The 22,015-nt window shown below is 42.2% G+C and overlaps 2 protein-coding genes across 7 annotated transcripts in view; one reads left to right on the top strand and one right to left on the bottom strand.

Annotated features, from left to right (window-relative positions):
• Cutc (cutC copper transporter) overlaps positions 1-7,495 on the bottom strand; it is a 21,015-nt gene extending 13,520 nt beyond the window's left edge. For 2 of the 6 annotated variants that reach the window (XM_055591496.1, XM_055591497.1), the window contains exons 1-3: positions 7,186-7,379; positions 4,795-4,866; positions 891-950 (exon numbers count right to left, since the gene is read on the bottom strand). In XM_055591496.1, the coding sequence (XP_055447471.1) occupies positions 891-950; positions 4,795-4,866; positions 7,186-7,243 (190 nt within the window). In that variant the 5' untranslated portion in view covers positions 7,244-7,379. Of the gene's footprint in view, positions 1-890; positions 951-2,607; positions 2,673-4,794; positions 4,867-6,366; positions 6,824-7,185; positions 7,380-7,435 lie in introns of those variants that run through there. The other 4 variants (XM_055591495.1, XM_055591498.1, XM_055591500.1 and 1 more) reach the window with 4 other exon arrangements.
• LOC129665042 (cytochrome c oxidase assembly protein COX15 homolog) lies at positions 7,450-22,015 on the top strand. Its single transcript, XM_055591494.1, has 9 exons — positions 7,450-7,607; positions 8,696-8,886; positions 9,952-10,074; positions 11,715-11,901; positions 13,990-14,157; positions 15,737-15,818; positions 17,073-17,227; positions 18,714-18,827; positions 20,361-22,015. Exons 1-9 carry the CDS (start codon positions 7,518-7,520, stop codon positions 20,490-20,492), a joined length of 1,242 nt encoding a protein of 413 aa, XP_055447469.1. The 5' UTR covers positions 7,450-7,517; the 3' UTR covers positions 20,493-22,015.

Genomic DNA, 22,015 nt, shown 5'->3' with positions numbered 1-22,015 from the left:
TCAATTGTAAGCTGAAGGATCTGAAGACATTATTAAAATATTACTGGTCATACAGTTATTCTTACGTATTATTTCTAAAGAAAAAGAGGCAACAGAAGAAATCGGAGAACAATTATATAAAGGGAAGAAGGCCTGTGGAGAATGGATGAAGCCTTGAGTAAATGTGTAAAGAATGAATGAAGTCCTGACTGAATGTGAATTATTAAAAAGGACCAAAGCCTCAGACCCATGAGAGCTGGCAAAGCCTTGCCCTGGTCCAAGGATGGGTATTTATAAATGATTGACCAGCATGTGCAAAAACTAGAAAGTTCAGCTTCTTCCCCGCAGATGATCACAACCTGAGATTGCTCCAGACTTCATACTGAGACCAGCTTACTCTTCTGCCTGTGCTGTACATGATAAACATGCTGAGGCTCCAGGCTGTTGCATAGCTAGTGGCACTCCATCAAAGTATAATCCATCCCATTGTAGTGTCTCTGTGTGTGTGAGTGTATGTGTGTCTGTCCTTGCTTCATTTCCTCATTGCCTGAGTAAAGTTTCCAGGACCAAGCCGTGCAGGATGCAGTGCAGGCCAGTGAGGGAAAATAAAGTGTTTATGTGTTTATGATAGAAACTAAGTAAAAGGAAAGTCAAGGGTTAAAAAGGAACAAGTTAGAAAGACTGAAGGTACTACAATTTAAAGGCACTTGTCAGTTGATACCACAAAAATTTCTGATGTTTAAAAACAAACATATGTTTGATTAAATCTTTTGATGATGTTATTTACAGCCACAAGAATTGTGGCCAATTCTAACTGGCATCATACTGATTATATACTTAACATATCATTAAATAATCAATTGTCCAAACCTGTGTATAAAAAATTTGATGAAAGAAAAAAAGATACTTACCCATGCTGGGTGTGGTTCCTCCTTCCAATAAGCCAGAACATAATTCAATCCGACCAGCACCTGTGATGAACACACATTTTTAAAAGTTCCTGTAACAAAACAAACTGTTTATCTAAATATGAGACAAGTCTGAGAACTTAATTGAAAGAAATCAACTATAAAATTAGGGTAAAATTTTAAAAAATTTCAATTGTATTCTACACCCCTCATTCTGTTACTGATAGCCAAATTAAGAGTTAATTCAAGTTAAACCAGTTCTCTTAAAATTTGTATTAAAGAGTTGCTGTGCACAGGGAATAAAGAGTATTAGACAGAAAACAGAATGTTAACTCTCAATCAATAAAAAAGTAATATCAACTTTTCAAAGCATTCCTCATTACTCTGAGCCTTGAAAAACAAAACAACAGAAAACCAGAATGGTTACTTTGGAGTAGCTATCAAGAGAATCTCAACATGAAGACAACGTTGACAGCAAAAGAACTCCTAGACTATTGGGGTCATAGTAAAAGTTCTCGGGAACGAGGCTCTTACTAGCCAAAGATAGGACATTTTAAGCATCAATAAACAAAATAACTATGATAGAGTAAAACATATATGTCTAAATCTAGTTTTATAATGGTGAAACAACTCATTGCAGGATAGCAAACAGATGTTATTCTGAAAAATCAGTGATCAGAGAAGCCAGCCCTTCTCCCTCTCTCATACAAAGCAAATGACCAAATGAAGAGAAAGTTGTTCTTTCTAGATGTATTTAGTTAATAAATAAATAAATAAATAAATAAATGTATGTTAAGCAGGGCATGGTGGTACACACCTGTAATTCTAGCACTTGGAACAATGAGGTAGAAACATTATCATGAGTTCAAGGCCAGCCTCAAGTACACAGTGATAACCTATATATGTCCCTCTTAAAACAAAACCAACCCTAAATATATAAATATATTTATATAAATATATATATAACATATTATGTATAATATAACATATATATGTTGTACATAATATATATGTATATATATATATATTAATAGGTTAGCAGATGATTGGAAAACTTACAAAAGATAGATCAGGTTGGTAACACCTGAATAATCTTAACATATCTCTCTCTCTCTCTCACACACACACATAGGCAAACCAAACAGAAAACCACAAGATGCCCGTCTAATGTAATACAACAGGAAATAGTCTATAAAGCAATTTTTAAAAATTATTTTTATATTTAAAAAGTTTTTATTTTAATTTTGGTGTTTTGAGACAGGATCTCCCTAGATAGCTCCGGCTGTTCTGGAACTAAGTAGATGAGGCTAGCCTCAAACTTACAGAGATCTGCTTACTTCTACTTCCTGAGAGCTGGGATTAAAGACATGCACCACCTTGCCCAGTTTATTTAATTTGTATGTATGGGTGTTTTGCCTGTATATCTGTGTACCACATGCAAGCCTGCTGCCCATAGAGGGCATTGAGGGCTGCCCATAGAGGGCATTGGATTCCCGGGAACTGGAGTTAAAGACAGTTGTGAGGCACCATGTGAGTACCGGGAACTGAACCTGTGTCCTCTGCAAGAGCACCCAGTTTTTGTAAGCAATGAGCCCTCTCTCCAGCCCTATGAAACAATTTCATTAAAACTCAGTTCTGAATCGGACTGTAAAGTGCTGGGTTAACTACAATTCAACAGGGAATACAGTGGTTAGAAAAGCATATCACAGGCACCACTTACATAATCAGCAAAACTGAGGCTGTGGTGCGATGCATGCTGAACATCACAGTGCACACAACAAAGAACTACAAAAAAAGAGAAAGACTTCTTTAATGAAAAGAAGCAATCAGAGTATGGTAGTACATGTCTGCAACCTAGCACTTGGAAGGCTTAGGCAAGAGGATCACAGTTTGAGGTCACCCTGGGTTATAGCAACTCTCTCTCAAAACAACCCATAAGAAGGGATGTAATACAGCATCCAGTATGCACAGAGCCCTGGGGTCAATCCCCATGGGGCACCAGGAAAAAATTCATCTGTCACAGCATATATCAACCCTTCATTTGTTTTTACTGCCACAAACGGATTTCACATTTTCAAAAAGCAAAAAAGAACAGGGCAGTGGTTGTACACACCTTAATCCCAGCACTGGGGAAGCAGAGGCAGGCAGATGTGTTAGTTTGAGGCCAGCCTACAAAGGGGGTTTCAAGAGAGCCAGAGCTATTACACAGAGAAACCCTGTCTTGAAAAAAAAAAAAAAAACTAAACAAACAACAAAAAAGTGACAATAACCAAAAACATGTATATTGCTCTCTACCAAAAATGTTTGTTGACCCATGATATAGTCAAGAGAAGATTGACTATCGGTTAAGAACTACAGTTGAAGTTTATAATTAGAATTAGTTTTCATTGTCAATTTGCCTAGATTAGGACTCATCTAAGAGAGGCATCTGAGTGCATCCTTGAGGGAGTTTCTAAAATTCAATTGAACATGGGTAGCACTATTTCACGGGCTGGAGTCCCAAACGAAAACCAGAGAAGAGGAGAAGTCAATTGAGCACCAGCATCCACTTCTGTCTGCTTCCTGACTACACACTGTGACTGGCTGCCTCATGGTGTGCTGCCATGCCTTCAGTGCCATGATAGACTGTATCTCTTCAAACTCTGAGCCAAAATAAACTCTTCTTTTTGTTCTGTAATTTGTCACAGAAACAAGAAAAGCAACTAATACAAAACTGAATGATGAGTAGAGGGGATGCTAGGGTTTCTACTGCTGTGATGAAGCATCATGACCAAAAGCAACTCAGGGAAGTTTATCTTGTAAGTCTGTCATTGAGGGAAGCCAGGGCCAGAACTGGAGGGTGGATACCGTTCACTGGTTTAATAAGCCTGTCTTCTTACAGCACCCAGGACCACCAACCCAGGGTAGTACCACCCACAGTGGGCTGGGCCCTCCTGTATCAATCATCAGTCAAGAACATGCACCACAGGCCAATGCAGTGGGGTATTTTATTCTGAGGTTCCTTCTTCCCAAAGGATAAAATCCCCAGTCCATGGGGATTCATATGTTATGACTGGTTCATTTATGTTTGAGAATGTTCTTTAATTAAAAATAAAGGTTGGGAGGGTGGCTTATACTTGGCCAACTTGTATAAGATCCTGGGTTTTACCCCTAGTACTACCAAAAAATAAGTTAACATTTTTCTGATCTTGAGATGATGGAAATGTGTATGTTCCTTGCATAAACAAATTCAGAATACAAAACAAAACAGCACCTAGAGTAAAAAGATAGTAAGTCTAAAAATCATCTTTAATTTTCATTCTTTTTCAAGGTGGGGTACTGAACCTAGGACACTGCACATGCTATAAGCACTTTGCCACTGAGCTAAATGCTCAGTCCCCTAAAGATATCTTTAAACCATTTCAAAATTTTAAATTCGTGTCAAATTCAGTAAAATCATCACATTAATAAGTTCGTAGAATTATAGGCATGACTTAAAATGTGACCTGCTTGGGGAAAGGGGAGATGAGAAAGTAATTGTCCAATCAGTTTTGGTCTTGCTTTACTTTCTAAAGCAAGGTCTCTCCACTTAGCTCAAGCTGGCCTCAAACTTTCAAACCTCCTGCTTCAAGCTCTCCCATACTGGGACTATAAGCATGAGCCACCATGTCAAGCTCTTCAGTAGGTTTTCTAGTTAGTTGTTTCTGAAAGGACTGTCATTATGCAAGAGATGACAAGGGCTTTCTCTCTCTCTCTCTCTCTCTCTTTCTTTAATGGAGTCTTCTCAAAAGCTCAAACAGATTTCACAGTGACCCATCTGCCACAGCCTCCCAAGTGCCCAGCTTGGCAAGGACTTTTGGGGTCAGTTTATCAGATTCACTTTCAGACTCTAAAAACAGTTGCCAGTTACCACTCATTATCTCCTTACCTCCTCTTTCTGCATTCACAGCTGACTCCACTGAATCTACACACACTTCCATAAGAAAGCCATTTGCTGCTCCTAAAATACATGAACAACAAGAATTCTTGAAGGTACTAGCAATTCATACCAGTCTTCCTTAAATACTTCATATTTTTGCTGACCGAAACCAAATGTGCAATAGAGGAATTAAAAGATGCACTAAGGATGCATGGATGGCCATGTTGTAAGATACCCCTCATTAAAACTGTCATCTCTAGGCTGTGAAATAGATATACAGACATGCACAAAAGAAACCAAACCGAAACCATCTTTAGTACACAGTAAATACAAAATTAATCTTCCTAACACAGAGGTCTCATCAGTGTCCCAGCTCAGACTTTCAGGTGTCTCTCAATGATAGCAGTGAGGAACTGCTATTATAAGGATTACATACTACATATAAGGAATACATATTTGAAAACAAGGAGTGGACTTCAAATCCTTGTACCACCAGTTTATTCACTGTAACTCTAAAGAAGTTACTTAACTTTTCAATAAAACAGAGTAGGTTTCAATTCCTACCCTCAGGGTAACTAACCTTGAGATAACTTACATACAAGGTATCAGACCCACTAAGCATTCATTATTAATAAATTCCATATGATTTCCTCTTTATGACTCCAGTTTTCTTCAGTATCCATCTCTGCTAATGATTATACTCTCTCAATTGACAAAATCCTTTTAATTTCATCTTCAAATGATAAACTTTTCCAAAGGCTTGTGCCAAGTCATATTTCCATGTTTTTTTTTTTTTCCTCCTAAAGTAGAAATGTTTATCTCCTTTGGAACTCCAATAACTTGAGTTATATTTTTCTCATGAAAACCTAGTTTCGTCTCTTATTTATGAGATAAATAGCTGATTGTTATTGGTTGACATAAAGTTCCTTAACAAGGTCATTATGTAAGAATTCTCTATCTTCACCTCTTGGTAAACACAGGCCCTATCATGCTAACAAGTTATTCAAATATATATTAAAACCGATTTACAAATTCATATGTTGACACTAAAAAGTATGGTGTTGGCAGCTTTGGGTTATTCTTGCAAGTTAACATATAACTTATTTTTAATTAAAAGGTTTGAATGTTAGAGCCCAGGAAATGACTCAGTGGGTAAAACCATTTACTGTAAACGTCTGACCTGAGCTCATCCCCTGAATGTATTTAAAGTTGGAAGGAGAGAACTCCACAGTCATCCCCTGACCTCCACACAATCACTACGGCACGTGTGCCCACACTTACACAATAACGATCAATAAAATGTTAAAGTGTTTAATTCATACTTATGTACTGATCTCTGTACGAAGTCACCATATTCTAGTAGCAATTACTACTGGGCAGTGACTTAGGAATTATTCTTACTTTTGTATATTGATTTTTTTTTTACCTGAACAAAAATCTGTCACCTCCTAATATCAAGTTGCAATAATCATCAGTCAGTCCCATATACTGGGACTCCAATGCTAACCTATGGTCTTAAACAATGCCCTAAGTCTGGCAAATCTGTTAACAGCAGTGACAGCAGTGGGGCTCAGTGCTTACGGATTATCAGGAGCTTCACACAAGAGGTTGGGAATGGCTACAACAGGAGCCTGAGCAATGAAAATTGTTGTTTTGTTAGGGATCAAAAAAGACGTTTGAAGCAGGAGTACCCAAGGTAAGATCCTCCAGATAGCTTCGGGGGTTCTGAGTCTGTGGCTGTTTTGCCTTTTTTTCTCTTAGCCTCTCAGAAGGGAACTGTAGTTTCGGGACACCACTAGACAAGCCAGATGGAACGCAGATGGAGGTATGAGAATCTCTCTCCCATTAAGCCAGATATAAAAGAGATTTGCAAAATACAGCGCATTGCCACTTTCACTATTTTGTCTAGGGTTAGTTATCCTCCATAAAAGTTAGCTGTATTAAAATGCAATAGGCACATTACGGCTATTTTCTAATTTACCAGTCCACACTTTTTAGGAAAACAAGTTAGGTCGTGGGAACGACAGACGTGAGAACCGCCGGTCTGGAGAACCGAGAGCTCACTAAGTAGGAAGAGAAGAAATGTGTCGCATTCCTGTCTGCCACGCTGGCCCGTCCCGGACAACTCCCGCAGGCAGCAACCTGCGACCCAGGGGCTGTGGGGACGGATCCCCCTGGGCCCCTCTGCCAGCCGCCACACGGTCATTCTCTACCGCAGCGACGGGGAGGCGGGTGGGTCCGGCCCTCTGGCGGCCGCAGGGGCCGAGGGAACTCGGGAGAGCGACTGGCGGGGAGCCACGAGGGGCTGAGGGAACTCCGGGAGCCGGGAGCAAGCCTGACAGGCCGGGACACACCCCCGGCCGACCCGCCGACCACCGCCCGGCCCGCCACCTTCCGCACCCGCCTTCCCCGACGTCATCCACGCCGGTTTCCGCTCGCAGGAAGTGCCCTTCTTCATGCTTCCCGCGATCCCCCCTCGCTCGCCTTCGGTTTCCACGGAGTCTCCGCGGCTGCGCGAACGACCGAGCAGGCGCGCCCCCGACGCCCGCGCCCGGCAGCCCCTAAGGAGTCGTAGGCGCAAGCGCAGTGGCCAGTCTCGCGCGAGGGGCGGGGGGGGGGGGGGGGGGGAAAGACGCTCGCCATGCCTGACCCGGAAATGTTTCTGCGGTCCGTAGAGGCGAAGGGGACCGCAGAGCGCCGGTGCGTTCCGGTGCTGGCGGTGCACTGTCAGTATGCAGCGGTTGCTTCTTCCGCCCCTGAAGGCCTGGATGGGGAGCCGCTGTGTCGGGCTCCTGGTCCCTAGGGCGGCGTCCAGAGCACAGGTACCCACCGCAGCTGGCTCCGATCACGGAAGCCGGATTGGGATAAAGTAAACGAACCGCCCCGCTAGTGCTTCTCTCCTTAAGGTTTCCTTGTGTCCTGACACCTCCGTGAATACGGATCCGGAAATACTGCCCACAGTTGTGTATCACAGGCCGATTTATTTCTCTTGTATGTTTCAATTTCCCTGTCTGTAGAATGAGATAACTAGCTATTACACAACGTGTGAGAATTAAATTTTTAAATATACATCAAACCTTTAGCATATCATAAAAGCTCAGTATTTTTTGCGCATTTGGATTTTGCTAAAAGCCGCCGGGTAGTTAGGAACTTGAGACTTACTTTAAATTGCTTGTCTAAGATACCCAGTTAATTAGAAGTAGGAAACTGAACATATATATTCTTACTCTTAGTGTTAGAATCAAAAGAGGAGATGTATTCTCTTATATGATAATTATTAGTAAAAAGTGAAAGATGTTTGTTATGTGAAGAGAAACCAGAGAAAGTCTATTAATTACCACTATGTTATGATCCAGGAAGAAAAACAAAAACGCCCACAATGGCTCCTGCCCTGGAGAAGTCAGTACATTTAATTGCTAGTATCTATTAGGTCTTGCTATGTATGGGACCAATGCTACAAACAAAGGTAGCAAGACGGAAAGAGCAAGATTGACCAGAACCTGCCATGCAAAGCTCCCAGATGAGTGAGACACAGGGACAGATCACCTGAAGATACGTGACAGTGGGTTAGGGGTTGTAGTAGGAGGGGTTCCCGTTGCTGTGAGCGTGACCTGTTGTAAGACTCTGAAAAGTTCAGGTGCAGCAATGCAAGCCCACATCTCCAGTGGGTAGTATAAGTCAGGCAAGGAAGGACATGTATGGGAGGAGATGGAACACTGAGAGACCGAGAGGAGAGAGAAACCCAGTAGAAAAAGGGTTCGAGTATTCCAGATGAGAGACAGTGATGGAGCAGGGCAGTAGCTGTGAAGGTGCAGCCTTGGGGGTACTTTACTGCAGTCAGATTGAGGCTGAGAGTGGGTAGCCGTCTCTCCCACATTCTTCAGGGATAATTTTCTGTCTTACTCCTTAGTGTGGTTGCAGCTATGGCGGCAGGCATCCTCTGCGGCCGGGGCAATACAGCACAATCACTGAGGTGGCTTTGCAACCTGGAAAAGGTACAGTGGCCCTTCCTTCGAAGGTAGCTGAGCGGGCAGTGGGCCGATGGCTCCTGGTGTGCAGTGGAGCAGTGGCGGGAGCGGTTATTCTTGGAGGAGTAACTAGGTGAGTAATTTGCTCTCGTTGAGTCAGGTTATCAGTAGGAAAAGGAGGCCTTGGGCATCGTCCGGTTTAGATCTGTCACTTTACAGATGCAGTAACTGACAGCCTGCTCTGTCTTAGAGCAGGTTGCTGTTTTCTTAGTAGGGGCCTGTCATAGGACAGGGTTCGGTCTTAACTAGTTAGCAGCTGGCCATTGTTGCTGTATATTTTTACCTCTCCAGTGTTCAGATTTATCTTAACCCCCCACTGTTGTTTACTTGAACACATAAGGTCATCCATACATCACGATTGTTCCAGATACCTCCCAGGTTATATTTATGTCTATACACAGACTTTATGGACTTAGGCTTTCTCTCCCCCCACATCATTGAAGTTTTGTTGTTATTGAGGGAGGCCAAGTCATTTGTCTGGTGATGTTTAACATATCCTTTGTCCCCATCTGTCCTGTCTTAGGACAGGTTAGTGTTTTATTATATAGAACCTGTACTTCTGTAATAAGTCTCTTTTCCTGGTGTAAAGAATGTTAGTTTTAGCTGGTATTATATATCACTCAATGGTTGAATGAATACTTAGTGTGTGCAAGGTCCTGGGTTCAGTCCCTAAACTGAAATAAGAATAACAGCACCAAAATAAGAATGTTGTTCATGTATTTATTACACATTTCTTTAATCTAAGCATTGTTTTTGTCTATAAAGAAATGTTGGTTAAAGATTTAAGTGGGACCCAGCAATGGTGGCAGATGCCTGAAGCCTTGGTTCTTGGGAAGTTTAAGAGGCAAGCCTAGGCCACCTCAGAGACCCTGTTTCTGGGAAGGAAAAAAAAAAATCAACAAACAGTAAATGAGGGGGTTTAAAAAAAATTGAGAGAATAAAATAAAAGTATAAATAAGAGCTGGGCATATAGGACCTGGTTTGTACAAGAACTTGGATTTCATATCCAGCATTGCAAACAAAAAAGGAAGAAGAAAGGAATTCATACTCACGGGTTAAGTTCAGATCTACTTGTTGCTGTAAACTATTTATGAATAATCTAGAAACATACACTCACAAATTTATTGCCTGTCCCAAGGCTGACAGAGTCTGGCCTCTCCATGGTCCACTGGCATTTAATAAAGGAAATGAAGCCACCCACAAGCCAAGAGGAATGGGAAGCGGAATTCCAAAAATACCAACAATTCCCAGAATTTAAAATGTAAGTGTTAGAAAAAAATCAGGTAAATATCTTTGCGTGTGATGAAGGCATACTTGGAGACATGGTTTCTCGCTGAACCCAGAGCCAAGCTCATGGCTGGCAAGTCTCAGTGATCTCATCCCTCCTCCACAGCACTAGAATTTCAGGTACACATGGCCATACCCAGCTTTTTAAATGGGTATGGGGGATTTGAACTCAAGTCTTCATACTTGTGCAGTAAGCACTCTCACACACTAGCCATCTCCAAAATCTCTCAAGTAAATACCTTGTGTCAGTAAAGGTTACTGTTGCTGTAATGAAACACCATGACCAAAGGTGACTTGGGGAGGAAAGGATTTATCTTACTCACGGTTCCATATAACAGTTCATTATCAAAAACAGGGAGGGCACGAACTCAAGCAGGGCGGGAACCTGGCAGCAGGACCTCAGCAGAGGTCACGGAGGGCAGTACTGCTCGAAAGGCGGTAGGATCTGGGAGAATGGAGCCTACAGACAAGGCAGACTGAAGTCTCATGCGATGGCCAACTTTATTCAGAGCATCAAGCAGTTTATGCTCAGGGTTAAGAAGAATCACATGAGTAAGGTGCGCAAGCACAAGAGCAAGCCACACAAGGCAAAAGCATGGTTTCCATAGAGGCGTATTAATAACAGCTGAGGTAAACTCACTCCTGGGAGGAGCATGAAAACACATTCCAAGAACAATTTTTTGTTTTGAAGAAACTGAGGTCACAAGACTTTTGTCTTGTTTTCTTGGAGTTTTCTCAGAAGTACTCAGATTTCTCATAGGACTCCATTCTTGGACTGTGTTCCAAAAGAGGAGTACTGATTCCTGCCTTGCTCCCATGGCTTGTTTAGCCAGATCTCTTACAGAACCCATGACCCTCATCCCAGGGATGACCCTACCCACCATGGGCTGGGCTAGGGCCATCAATCACTAATTTAAATCAGTGTTCTACAGGCCAGCCTATAACCCAGTCCTGTGGAAGCATTTTATCAGTTGGGGCTCCTTCCTCTCAGATGACTCTAGACTGTATCAAGTTGGCATAAAATTAGCCAGCACATATCCTAGTCATCTTTTTTGCTTCTCTAAATCCTTTATGGTTGGACTTACTTATTGATCTTTTCACTTAAGTGTAGTGAGCTGCCTACTCGAAGCTTTGAGTTCAGGGCCACCTTAAAGTTACTGATGAGGAAGAGAGCAGATCTACCAAACTGCAAGATGGAAAATGTTTCTACATTCCACAGGGTAACAAAAACCAAATAAAGAAGTTGAGAATGCTTAGCAGTAAAAGTGCTTACCCCACAGCCCTGATTACCTAAACTCAACCCCAGAACCTATGTAACAAGCAGAATGCAGTGGTGTACATCTATAATTCCAGGACTGTTGTGAGGGGGGAGGTGGAGACAGGAGAATCGGCCAGAAATTGAAGTGCCAGCCTAGCCTGGAGTGCAGAATGCAGTGGTGGGTATAAAAGAGACCCCGCCTCAAACACAAGGAGGAAGGAGAGAACAAAAAACTGGTTCCCAAAAGTTTTGTCTGACTCCCACACACACATGCTGTGGCATATTCATGTCCATGCACACAAAATAAGTAAATAAATAAACCTCGTTCTTCATTTTTTGACTCCCATTTCACCTAGCCTGAATCATGACATGACGCTGGCGGAATTCAAGTTTATCTGGTACATGGAGTACTCGCACCGAATGTGGGGTCGAGCTGTCGGCCTTGCATACATCCTGCCGGCCGCCTACTTTTGGAGAAAGGGTTGGCTCAACCGTGGCATGAAAGGACGTGTTCTTGCTCTCTGTGGCTTAGTCTGTTTCCAGGTAAGACTTATTCAAGTCCGAGAAACCAGAGTTTTCCTAGTTGGCATTATTTAAGGAGAGTATCTTTGAAGGGCTACAATAGAGTAGGTAAGACTGAGCATTTTAGTGCCATAGGCGTGGCTTTAAGCTCCTTACGGCACACTGACTCCTGTCATGTATGATTTTCCTAGTGTGGGTGGAGATAGTAATATTGCCCTTAAGTAATGTTAAATGAGATGACGCCTGTAAGGCACTTAGTTGGATGTGTAAAATGAGTAAGTACTCAGTAAGTACATACCTTGTGCCGATAGAAATAGAATTTCATGTCCCTGTTATGGTTCTCTTCCTGTATTCTCTGCCATTTTCTGTCTAAGACAGAGTGATCCTCATTGGAGTGGCTACAGAGACAAATAGGAAAACTCCAGAAAAACAGTTTGCAGGATGAAGGTTGGATACAGATGTAACTGATGTTCAGGTATACATGATATTTAAAATTATGTAACCTGGACTTTTCTTAAGGAAAAGAGCTTTGCAAGATTCTCACAGTTAGAGCTGGAGAGGTGGCTCTGTGGTTAAGAGCACTGGCTGCTCCTCCAGAGGATCTGGGATCAAATCCCAGCACCCACATGGCAGTTCACCCCTGTCTGTAGTTCCAGTTCCAGGTGATCTGACACCCTCAGACAGACATACAGGAAGGCAAGACACAAATGTAAATATACAAATTATTTTTTAAAAAAGATATTAGTGAGGCAATAGAAACTACAGTAAAGAATTAGACACTAAGAAAAGTTATGTTAACTTTTATATTTTAGTAACTAAGCAAAGGTGGATGGAATAAAGTGTAAGTTTAAGTTCATAATTTATTTAACAGTAAAGTGAAGGTAGAAATTTAAGCTGTCAAATAGGGTTGTGGGAGGAAGAAGTTGGGCTGGAGAATCCTCACAGTATGAGCCTTCAATCTCAGTGTTCCTGTGTTCCTGCAGATGAAAGGTAATTATGATAGCCAGGCTAATCTTGAAAAGGGAAGGAGATCACTGAAGGGTCACCTGAAGAAGTAGAAGAAACTCACCCCTTTGGCCTGGGTCTTTGGGATCATGAGCAGTTTGTGTAATGATTGTGTCTTATCTGGTAAGATTGTGATCAGTGTAGTTTGGTTTTTTTACTAGTTAAAGTGAAGAGCCATGGAGTATGATACATTCTGTGAGTTTTCTAAACAGAAACGTGTTTTGCTGGGGAGGGGTTTTTGTTGTTATTGTTTGGTTGGTTGGTTTGGTTTGGGTTTATGAGACAGTCTCAAGAAGCCAAGTTCTGACCTCCAACTTGTTAATTAGCCAAGTCTGACTAAAGTTGCCGATCATGCTGCCTCTGCTTCCGACAGGCTGGGATAACAAGTCTGGGATTAAGCCACCACATCTGGCTTAAACATGCACTTTTCTTTACAGAGTTTTCTTTCTTTCTTCCTTCCTTCCTTCCTTCCTTCCTTCCTTCCTTCCTTCCTTCCTTCCTTCTTTCCTTTCCTTCCTTTCCTTCCTTCTTTCCTTTTTCCTTCCTAAGAGTTGAAGTCTTTGACTGTTTAAGTTTGAAGTTCAACTTTAAATTTCTTCATCTTCACAATTTATAGTTTCCAGTTTAATTTTTATTGGGGAGTAGAAATATATTTTTGCAAAGCAATCTACATGAAAAATCTTACACATGACCTCTTTCCCAACTTTTGTGTTTATCTTATACCCACCTATCTCGACAGTAATTCTTTTTAAACAGCCTTTATTAGCTTTTTCCAACTACAATCTAGTTTTCACAGAATAAACTATTTCACTGTTTCATTGGTTAACATGTTAAGTTATATTGAATATTTGTAAGTTTGGGTGCAGATAAACTAGGATTTTATATACTTAAACTATACTTCAGCAAAACATAAGTCTAAACATAGTCTAAACAGCACTAATGTTGTTAATATATAACTACCAACAGGTCACAATTCCTGAACACTGGCTGTATAGGAGGGTGTGGAAAACGTGTCGGATAGGGCATTTTTTCTGATAATGTACTTTCTTTAGAACTTACCAGGTCAAACCTTGTTTGATTTGCCTCTTTCTGCTTGAATTCTAGGGTCTTCTAGGTTGGTATATGGTGAAAAGTGGGTTAGAAGAAAAACCAGAGTCCTATGATATCCCTCGGGTCAGCCAGTACCGCCTGGCAGCTCACCTTGGCTCAGCACTTGTTCTTTACTGTGCCAGTCTGTGGACCTCTCTCTCACTGCTACTCCCTCAGCACAAGGTAAACGTCAGTTGTTACCACAGCTGCACAGTGTCGTGTGGCAGGGAAGTGGAAAGTCTGTTTCTAATGAAAGTTACTAAGTCAAAATTCAGATTCTCTTTAGCACACATTGTTTTCACTTTGGCCCTTGTGTAGAATGCATCTGTGAATGTGGGTGTGCACGGTGATTTGAGACCCTGATTTCAGTTCTTTGGAGAATATATATCCAGAAGTGAAGTTTCTTGAAAACATAGAGGCTGAATATCTTGTCATCATTATCTAATGAGGAGTATGAAAACACAAGTTTTAGGAAAAGAGCAAGGAGAACTGACAATTAGATACAGCTCTTTAGTCCTGCCACCCAGAATGGCAACACAAGGAAGACCAGGACAACAGATGTGTCTGAACTTTTGCTGGTGAACAGCAGCCCAGTTGCGTCATATTAAATGGGAGCATAGCATTCAGTCTAACACTGTATTAAACCATAGTGATCTGTGTCTGAAAAGTGCTTTTCTGTATGCTGGTTTTCCTTCAGGAGAATGGCAATTTTTATGTTTTATGCTTTGACTCAAAAGCAAGACACAACTCTCCTTTTTTTTTTTTCTTCTTGAGGCCTTTGTTTAAAATAGAAGTCTCAGGCTACCACACTTATTTAGGACACTATTTTCTTTCTTTTCCTTTTTTTTTTCTTTCTTTCTTTTTTTAATTCTTTCACTTTTTTCTAGTATTTACAAATAGTGATTGTGGGTTGACCAGATGGCTCAGCAAGCCTGAAAACAGCAGTTCAGTCCTTTAACTCACATAAAGGTGGGTGAGGAGAACAGACGCCACAACATTGCATTTTGAAATCCTAACATATGCTATGGAAGCAGCATGTACACACACATACATACACACTAATAACTTAAAATGCTTACTTTAAAAGGGATAATTAAGTAAATATTAAACCATGAGTTGAGCTGGATAAGCTGTTCATGGAGAAAATTTTGACATGCTGTCAGATTTTTCATAGTCATGTAATAGGTATTTAGTGCTAAGGCCTTACGTTCCAGTAAGGACTGGAGGTATTCACAGGGAAGCCAGATATTGAAGCGTTTTCATTGTAAATACTCTTCATCTGAAAAATCCTTATATTGCCTGCACCTACACCTATTTCCTGACAATTGTTCTTTCTTTTCGACTCCTATGATCTCTCACTCCTTCCTAAGTGTTCACGTGTACCCACACTGATACACTTACCCAAACACTAGAATTGAACTGTGGCAGGTTACAGATAACATTTCTCAATTTTGCCCTTTTTATCTGTTTATGTTCTACCTAATTATGGAAAGAATTTGAGATGATGGCTAGTTAAGCAATACGGTGTCATGCTCTCCATCCCAGTAACTACTAGCTCCTGAAGGCTATTTAAATGTTAATTAATTGAAATATCTAGGAAGGTACATAATAAATGTCCAACATGAGAGTGTCGAAGCGGGTACCTGCTGAGAGTACTTACCCTGTTAGCAGACAGAGACAGTCTTGAATTGTCTGGGTTTGGATTGGAGATCTTGCTGCCTCCATGGTTCCTACCAAACAGCTGACCTGATTATCTTTTCAGTTACCTGAAACCCGACAGCTCCTGTGGCTGAGGCGCTTTGCTGGAGGGACAGCAGGTCTGGTATTCCTCACGGCTCTCTCAGGTAGGCTCGTCCCAGTACGCCCAGCGCATTTTCACCCTGTTCCTGCTACTCTGTTCTTCCTGCTGCCCCTTGATCGTTTCCTGTCACATTTGGCTCCTTCACACCTACCATTTACCCTCGGTTTTCTGCTCCTACTGTCCACTCAATTGAACAAAACTTTTGAATATTTACTTAAACCCATACTGTCCAAGTGCAAATTAATTTGTAGCTTCACCTGGAAACTACAAGCTGTGTATGAAACAGATGATGACCATAATTCATGTACATGAAGTGCTTAGAACGTGCATTCCTGGCATGTAGCAAAAGCTGTGTTAGTTGTGTTATGTAAGCATTATTACTCCAGAATGGGTCTGACAGATGGCCTCTCCTCAGTGATGGCCAAAGATGACAAGTTCATTGGCACTGAGACTAATGTAGGCCTTCCCTCCAAAAGCTTTAAAAATTTTTATGTATGTGTAGGTGTGTGTCTATGTGAGTATATACCACGTGTGTGCAGGTATACACAGAGGCCAGAAGAGGGCATTGGATCCCCTGTAGCTGGAGTTACATGTAGTTGAAAGCCACCCAATGTGGGTGCTTCGGGTGGGAAGCGAACTCGGGTTCTCTGGAGGAGCAGCAACCACTGAACCAGCCCTGGGTTTCTCTTTTTTAAATCATACGTTCACCTTTAGCCTTCTCACTTGGATGGATTCTCACTTCTCAGGTGGGAGTCAGAAGCCCCGTGTGGTTAAACTTTAATTAAGATTAACTAACATTTAGCTTTCATTCATTCAGTTATACTACCTGCATGCATGCTCAGCAGGTACATGAGGTTCGTGGCTTATGTAACACTCAAAACACTTCTGTTATCACAGAGACTGAGGAGGTGGGGGAGTAAATCCTGAAGACCCAAAATAGATCAGCGCTACACAGGGACAGGAAGGACACAGAAAAAAACAAAAACGAAACAAACAAAAAACAAAACAACAACAAAAAAAACGGACTTCTTCCAAACTCATAGGTGTCTCCTCCAGAGGGTTTGGTCTCTAGCAGAGACACGCTGGAGTCTTGGGGTCAGAGCAGATGTGGATTCAAGGTGCTGCCAACTCCTGTGGAGATTGTATATGCATTCTCCACGTGAGAAGCCTCAGTTGCCTGTTTGTCTATTATCCTCCAAATCGTTCCTTTATCCAGCTCTGTGGAGGGAGATGTTTCTATATTCAGAGTGAATGCTTACTCTTCACTTTAGTAAGTCCTCTGTATCTTGGCATGCAGGAGCTTTTGTGGCAGGGCTAGACGCTGGGCTTGTTTACAACTCCTTCCCCAAAATGGGAGAATCGTGGATCCCAGAGGACCTCCTTACCTTCTCTCCCATCCTGAAGAATGTTTTTGAGAATCCTACCATGGTGCAGTTTGATCACCGGCTTCTGGTAAGTGCGCTGATCTGTGCTGCCTGACATAGGGAGCCCCACAAGCATCAGGAGTGCAGGTGAGGCGCTGATGGCTGCAGTTAGCCACAAGCTTTTTGTAACTGCTTTTTCTCTTAGAAGCAGTTCTCCAACCAGCTGTCTGATCTGACATTTTTGTCATCATACACTCAAATTCTAGCTTCAAATCAGCTAGGCAGATGATACTAACCCACCTCAATCCTGAATGTGCCTACGTGCCATTTCATCAGAGATGCAGTTGACGCAGGAACAGACTACAGAGCACATAGCTGTGGAAGAGCCCTGAGGGTGCTTTGCTAATGCCTTTCTGTTTATTTAAGCCTATAGGTACTGATGGTGTGGAAGCCTTACTAAGACCGGCCTGGTAGGCTGAGTGTGGTCACCTGTACCCAGGAGACCCCAAGAAGCAGTAGTGTTGTTATAGAAGGAAGGGTAGGGTCACAGGGCCCAAGACATTAATGGGAGACTTGGTAACTGGTGGAGACGAGAGAAGCTTTATGACCAAGACTAACTGTTAGGATACATGTAAAGAGAGCTCAGAGGAGACCCCAGAGTTTGTCCTGCAGCATTCTTAAGCCATGGCCAGCAGAAATGGAACCTCTAGAGTGGGTGTTAGCCAAAGGCAAGCTGTCATCAGATGAGGCATGCCCGCTGGGACATGGTAGAGAGGGAGGTGTAGAGAAGACTCACATCTGTGGGCTACGGCTGACATTCCAGGGGAGCCTCAGTCCCCAACCTACACTGTATTTTAGCATAAGGAGAGTGTGATTGGATCTGCCCCTATAGCTCCTTCTGAAACACGCAGAAATATGGCGGAAAGCATTCTCTGTGGCATAGGAGAAAAGAAATTTTGTTTTTACCAGCTGGAAGCACTACCATCCCCTCAGCTTAACCCACAGAAGCTGTGGGTTTTATGTGCTAAGGCCAGCCCTGCTTTAAAAGTAGGGCTGGAGAGATTGCTCAATGGTGAAGAGCACTTGTTTTTGCAGAGGACCCAAGTTCAGGTCCCAGCACCCACTTGGAGGCTCACACTAACTGCAGTTCCAGAGGCTTCAGCAGCCTCTTCTGGCCTCCTCGGGCATCACATGCACATGCGCACAGACATGCATGTTGGCAAAACACCCACGCACATAACATAAAAATAAATCTTTGAAAAAATGTAAAATCAGATATAAAATTACAGCTAAGGATACAAAGTGTAATTTAAAAAGCAAGACTCTCACCCGTGGGAAGGTAAGTGTGTATAAAGCAGTAAAAGCAAACTCAGATGGTTGCCCTGAGAGACGGTGCTGCCTCAGTTGGAGCAGAAGAGGATGGTGGCAGTGCTGACGAGCAGCAGCTGGGGTGGAATGGTTTTGTGACTAGCGAAGCTCTTTCTGGCTCTCCTTGGTTCCCGGGATGTATGAGGTGAATGGGAGTCCTGCTGCCTGGAATAATATTAAACACCGATCATCTTTCTTTGCCGTAGGGAATCACATCTGTCACTGCCATTACAATGCTCTATTTCCTGTCCCGGAGAATCCCCCTTCCTCGAAGGACCAAGGTGGCAGCAGTGACTCTGCTAGCTTTGGCATATGCACAGGTACAAAGCCATTCTTGATGGCTTCCCCAAACAAAGTTAATGTTAACAGTAGATTAATGGTGTGATAAAGGTGTCACACAAGAGGAATGATAATGGCTAATAAACAAACAGCTTTTTAATATCAGAGCAACTTCAGAGGGTGGGACTAGAGAGGAGGGAGGGGTTTATGACAGATGTAAATTGAATTCATTAATTAAAAGAAAGAGAGAACAGCTTAAAATAATGAATACCATTCTGGTTTTTTGGGTTTTTGTTTGTTTGTTTTTGGAGACAGGGTTTCTCTGTGTACCCTTGGCTGTCCTCGAATTCACTCTGTAGATCAGCTGGCCTCGATTTCACAGAGATCCACCTGCTTCTGCCTCCTGAGTGCTGGCCTGTACCACTACTGTCCAGCTGAATACCATTTTGTACTTGTTACTTTTTAAAAATTACTCATTTATTTTTATGGGTATGGCTATTTTGCCTGCATTTGTACCATACCCATGCGTGGAGGCCAGGAGAGAGTATAGGATTCCCTGGGACTGCAGTTGCAGACTGTTCTGAGCTGTCATGTGGATGCTGGTGATAGAACCAAGGTCCTCTGGAAGACTCTTAACCACTGAGCCATCTCCGTCCCTCGCTTGTCTCACTGAAGTTTGGATGTGGAGGAAGCAGGCAAAGGGATATTAGCCTGGGTGTAGGAAAATGGACACATTTGGATATTCTTGATAAGACCATGAGTCTATAATAGCTTTCTTCAGAGGGCAATTAGACAATAGATTATATATCAAATATATATTAAATATCTTATATTAAATATATATTAATATATTGTATATTAAATTTACTATATTAAATATTACTGTTTAATAGATTAAATATATGTAATGCTTCGGTCCAGAAAACTGACAGTTGTATCTGCCTTAGAAAAACTAATGCACTAAACAGCTTTTGTGATGGTAAAAATTGGAAACAAGCTAAAACAACCATGGTATGTCTCTGCTGTGGAATACTGCATAACAGTTTAAGAAAAAGCACGTGACAGTATACTTGCAACAGCACAAAACTATATGTATTTCTATAAATTCCAGCACTTGGGAGGCAGAGGCAAGTGAGTTCAATACTGGCCTGGTCTACATAGTGAGTTCTAGGCCAGCCAGGGCTACACAGTGAAACCCTGCCTCAAAACAAACAACAAAAAAACAACAACAAAAAACCCCAAAGTGCTCTGTCTCAACAAGAGCATATCATACATACAAGAAAGTAAGACATATAGGAACTGGCAAACATAACTACCCATGGGGAATAGGCACCCGGTAGAAGCAGGGTATGGTAGCTCGTGCCTATAATCCCAGCACTCCGGAGACTGAGGGAAGAGGATTGCTTGCACCATGATACGATTGCATGATGAATTTCATTATTTTACGTATGCTTGCTTGTGCCACCCAATACTCGCACCTGTGATGTTCTGATGCGACAGCGGGGAGGTTTGCATGTCCGCTGCTCACATGCAGTCACTTTCAGCATCACTACTTTCTTCTTCTTCCACAACAGGTGGCCTTGGGCATCAGCACCTTGCTTCTGTATGTGCCAACTCCTCTGGCCGCCACACACCAGTCAGGCTCCTTGGCTCTGCTCAGCAGTGCCCTTTGGCTCATGAATGAACTCCGAAGGGTCCCCAAATAATTCTCAGAGGATCATTCCCACGGACTGAAACTGCCTTGGGAATTCATCAGCAAGTTCAAGAACTTTTCTAGGAGGGTCACCTTGACATGCCTCATGGTTTACAAAGTGGTCAAGTCTCAAAACTGTTTTGAGATGGGCCCTGAATCAAGAATGTCACCAAGGTGTGATTATACCAGCGGTTCTCCCTAAGTCTTTTGCATTGCTGCTTCTTAATAGGCAGCCTGACTTTTCTTAGCGCCAGGAAGATCTTGCATTTCTGTGTCCTTGTGCTGCCAAGTGCTGTCCACTAGCCAGGCTGGTAGTGACAGTGTCAGACTCGAGAACAACCAATCGACCAGTAATGGAATGTTGTTTGTTAGTAAGGTTCAAGGTTGTCATAACTTCTGGTTTTTAAAAGCAGCTAACTAGCTAGATTTTGAAGTGACTATTCTCCTTTATGTGTGTGTGCAAGTGCTCGAGGAGGCCTGGGAGGATGCTGTCCCTAGAGCTGGATATACAGGCGAACAAGTTGTATGATGGGGGTGTGGTGACCAAACCCAGGTCCTCTAGAAGAGCATCGAGCACCTTTAACAGCGGAGCCATTTCTCCAGCCCAGAGTGAATACTATTACATGTTGACAATTTCAAGTTTAAAAAATAGGGAGGCTTAACACATCTGATCTGAAGTTGTCCATTTTTAATTTCTGAATGAGATGGGTTTTTTTTTTTTTCCAACTCTAAATTATTCTGTGAGTCTCTGTATATTGTTATTAGCAAAACAAAGACACGTTTTACTCTCCAAGTCCCAGGCCCTGCTGGGCTTGTGTTATTACACAAAAGAGATTTCCCTCAATCTCAGAACTCAAGACTCATCCTAGACCCACTAAATTCAAGCCCTTGGAACAGGGGTGGGCTGGTTTTTAAGTTTCCTGGGGACTTGAGTGCATGTAAGTTTGGTGACACGTGGCCTAGGTCCTTCTGAAATTCTGCCAGCTTGTTCCCACTCCTCCCAAATTTCTACCCCATCATCCCGGCTGCATTTAACCTGTTGGTCCCATCTGTGCATCAGCATGGTAGGCACTCTAGACAATCCTGTCAAGAAGGGAACCAGGGCAGCTTGCACACCAGCTACTTCTCACTCCACATCCAGAGTCTTCAGTTAGAAGCAGACAGCAGAGGGCAGGAGGGTCCAGCCGAAGATCACTTGTAACCATTTTTCAGTCACTTCAAGCAAGTGGCAACCCAAGTCAGCTCAAGTCTTAGACATTTTATTGCACTTTTCTTCTACTACAGTTAAGTAAAGTATGTATGGATTCAGTGTTTAGCTATTCAGCTACAGCATGCCTTCTATGTGGTCCTGGTGAACAGAGATCATCTTAACTATTTTTGTATCTGTTTAAGTCACTAGATACATACCAAATACTGAATGAGGAAAGAATGAATTGGTAGAAAATATACAATTATTGATTTATGTCCCAAATGTCTACTTCAGAAAAAGCCATTGCACACTTAAAAGATTAAATAAATGTCTTTTAATGTTTTCAA

The sequence above is a fragment of the Psammomys obesus genome, unplaced genomic scaffold, assembly GCF_907164565.1.
Source record: "Psammomys obesus unplaced genomic scaffold, mPsaObe1.curated_primary_1811, whole genome shotgun sequence".
NCBI classification, from domain to species: Eukaryota; Metazoa; Chordata; class Mammalia; order Rodentia; family Muridae; genus Psammomys; species Psammomys obesus.
This window is presented reverse-complemented; position numbering and strand designations above follow the sequence as displayed.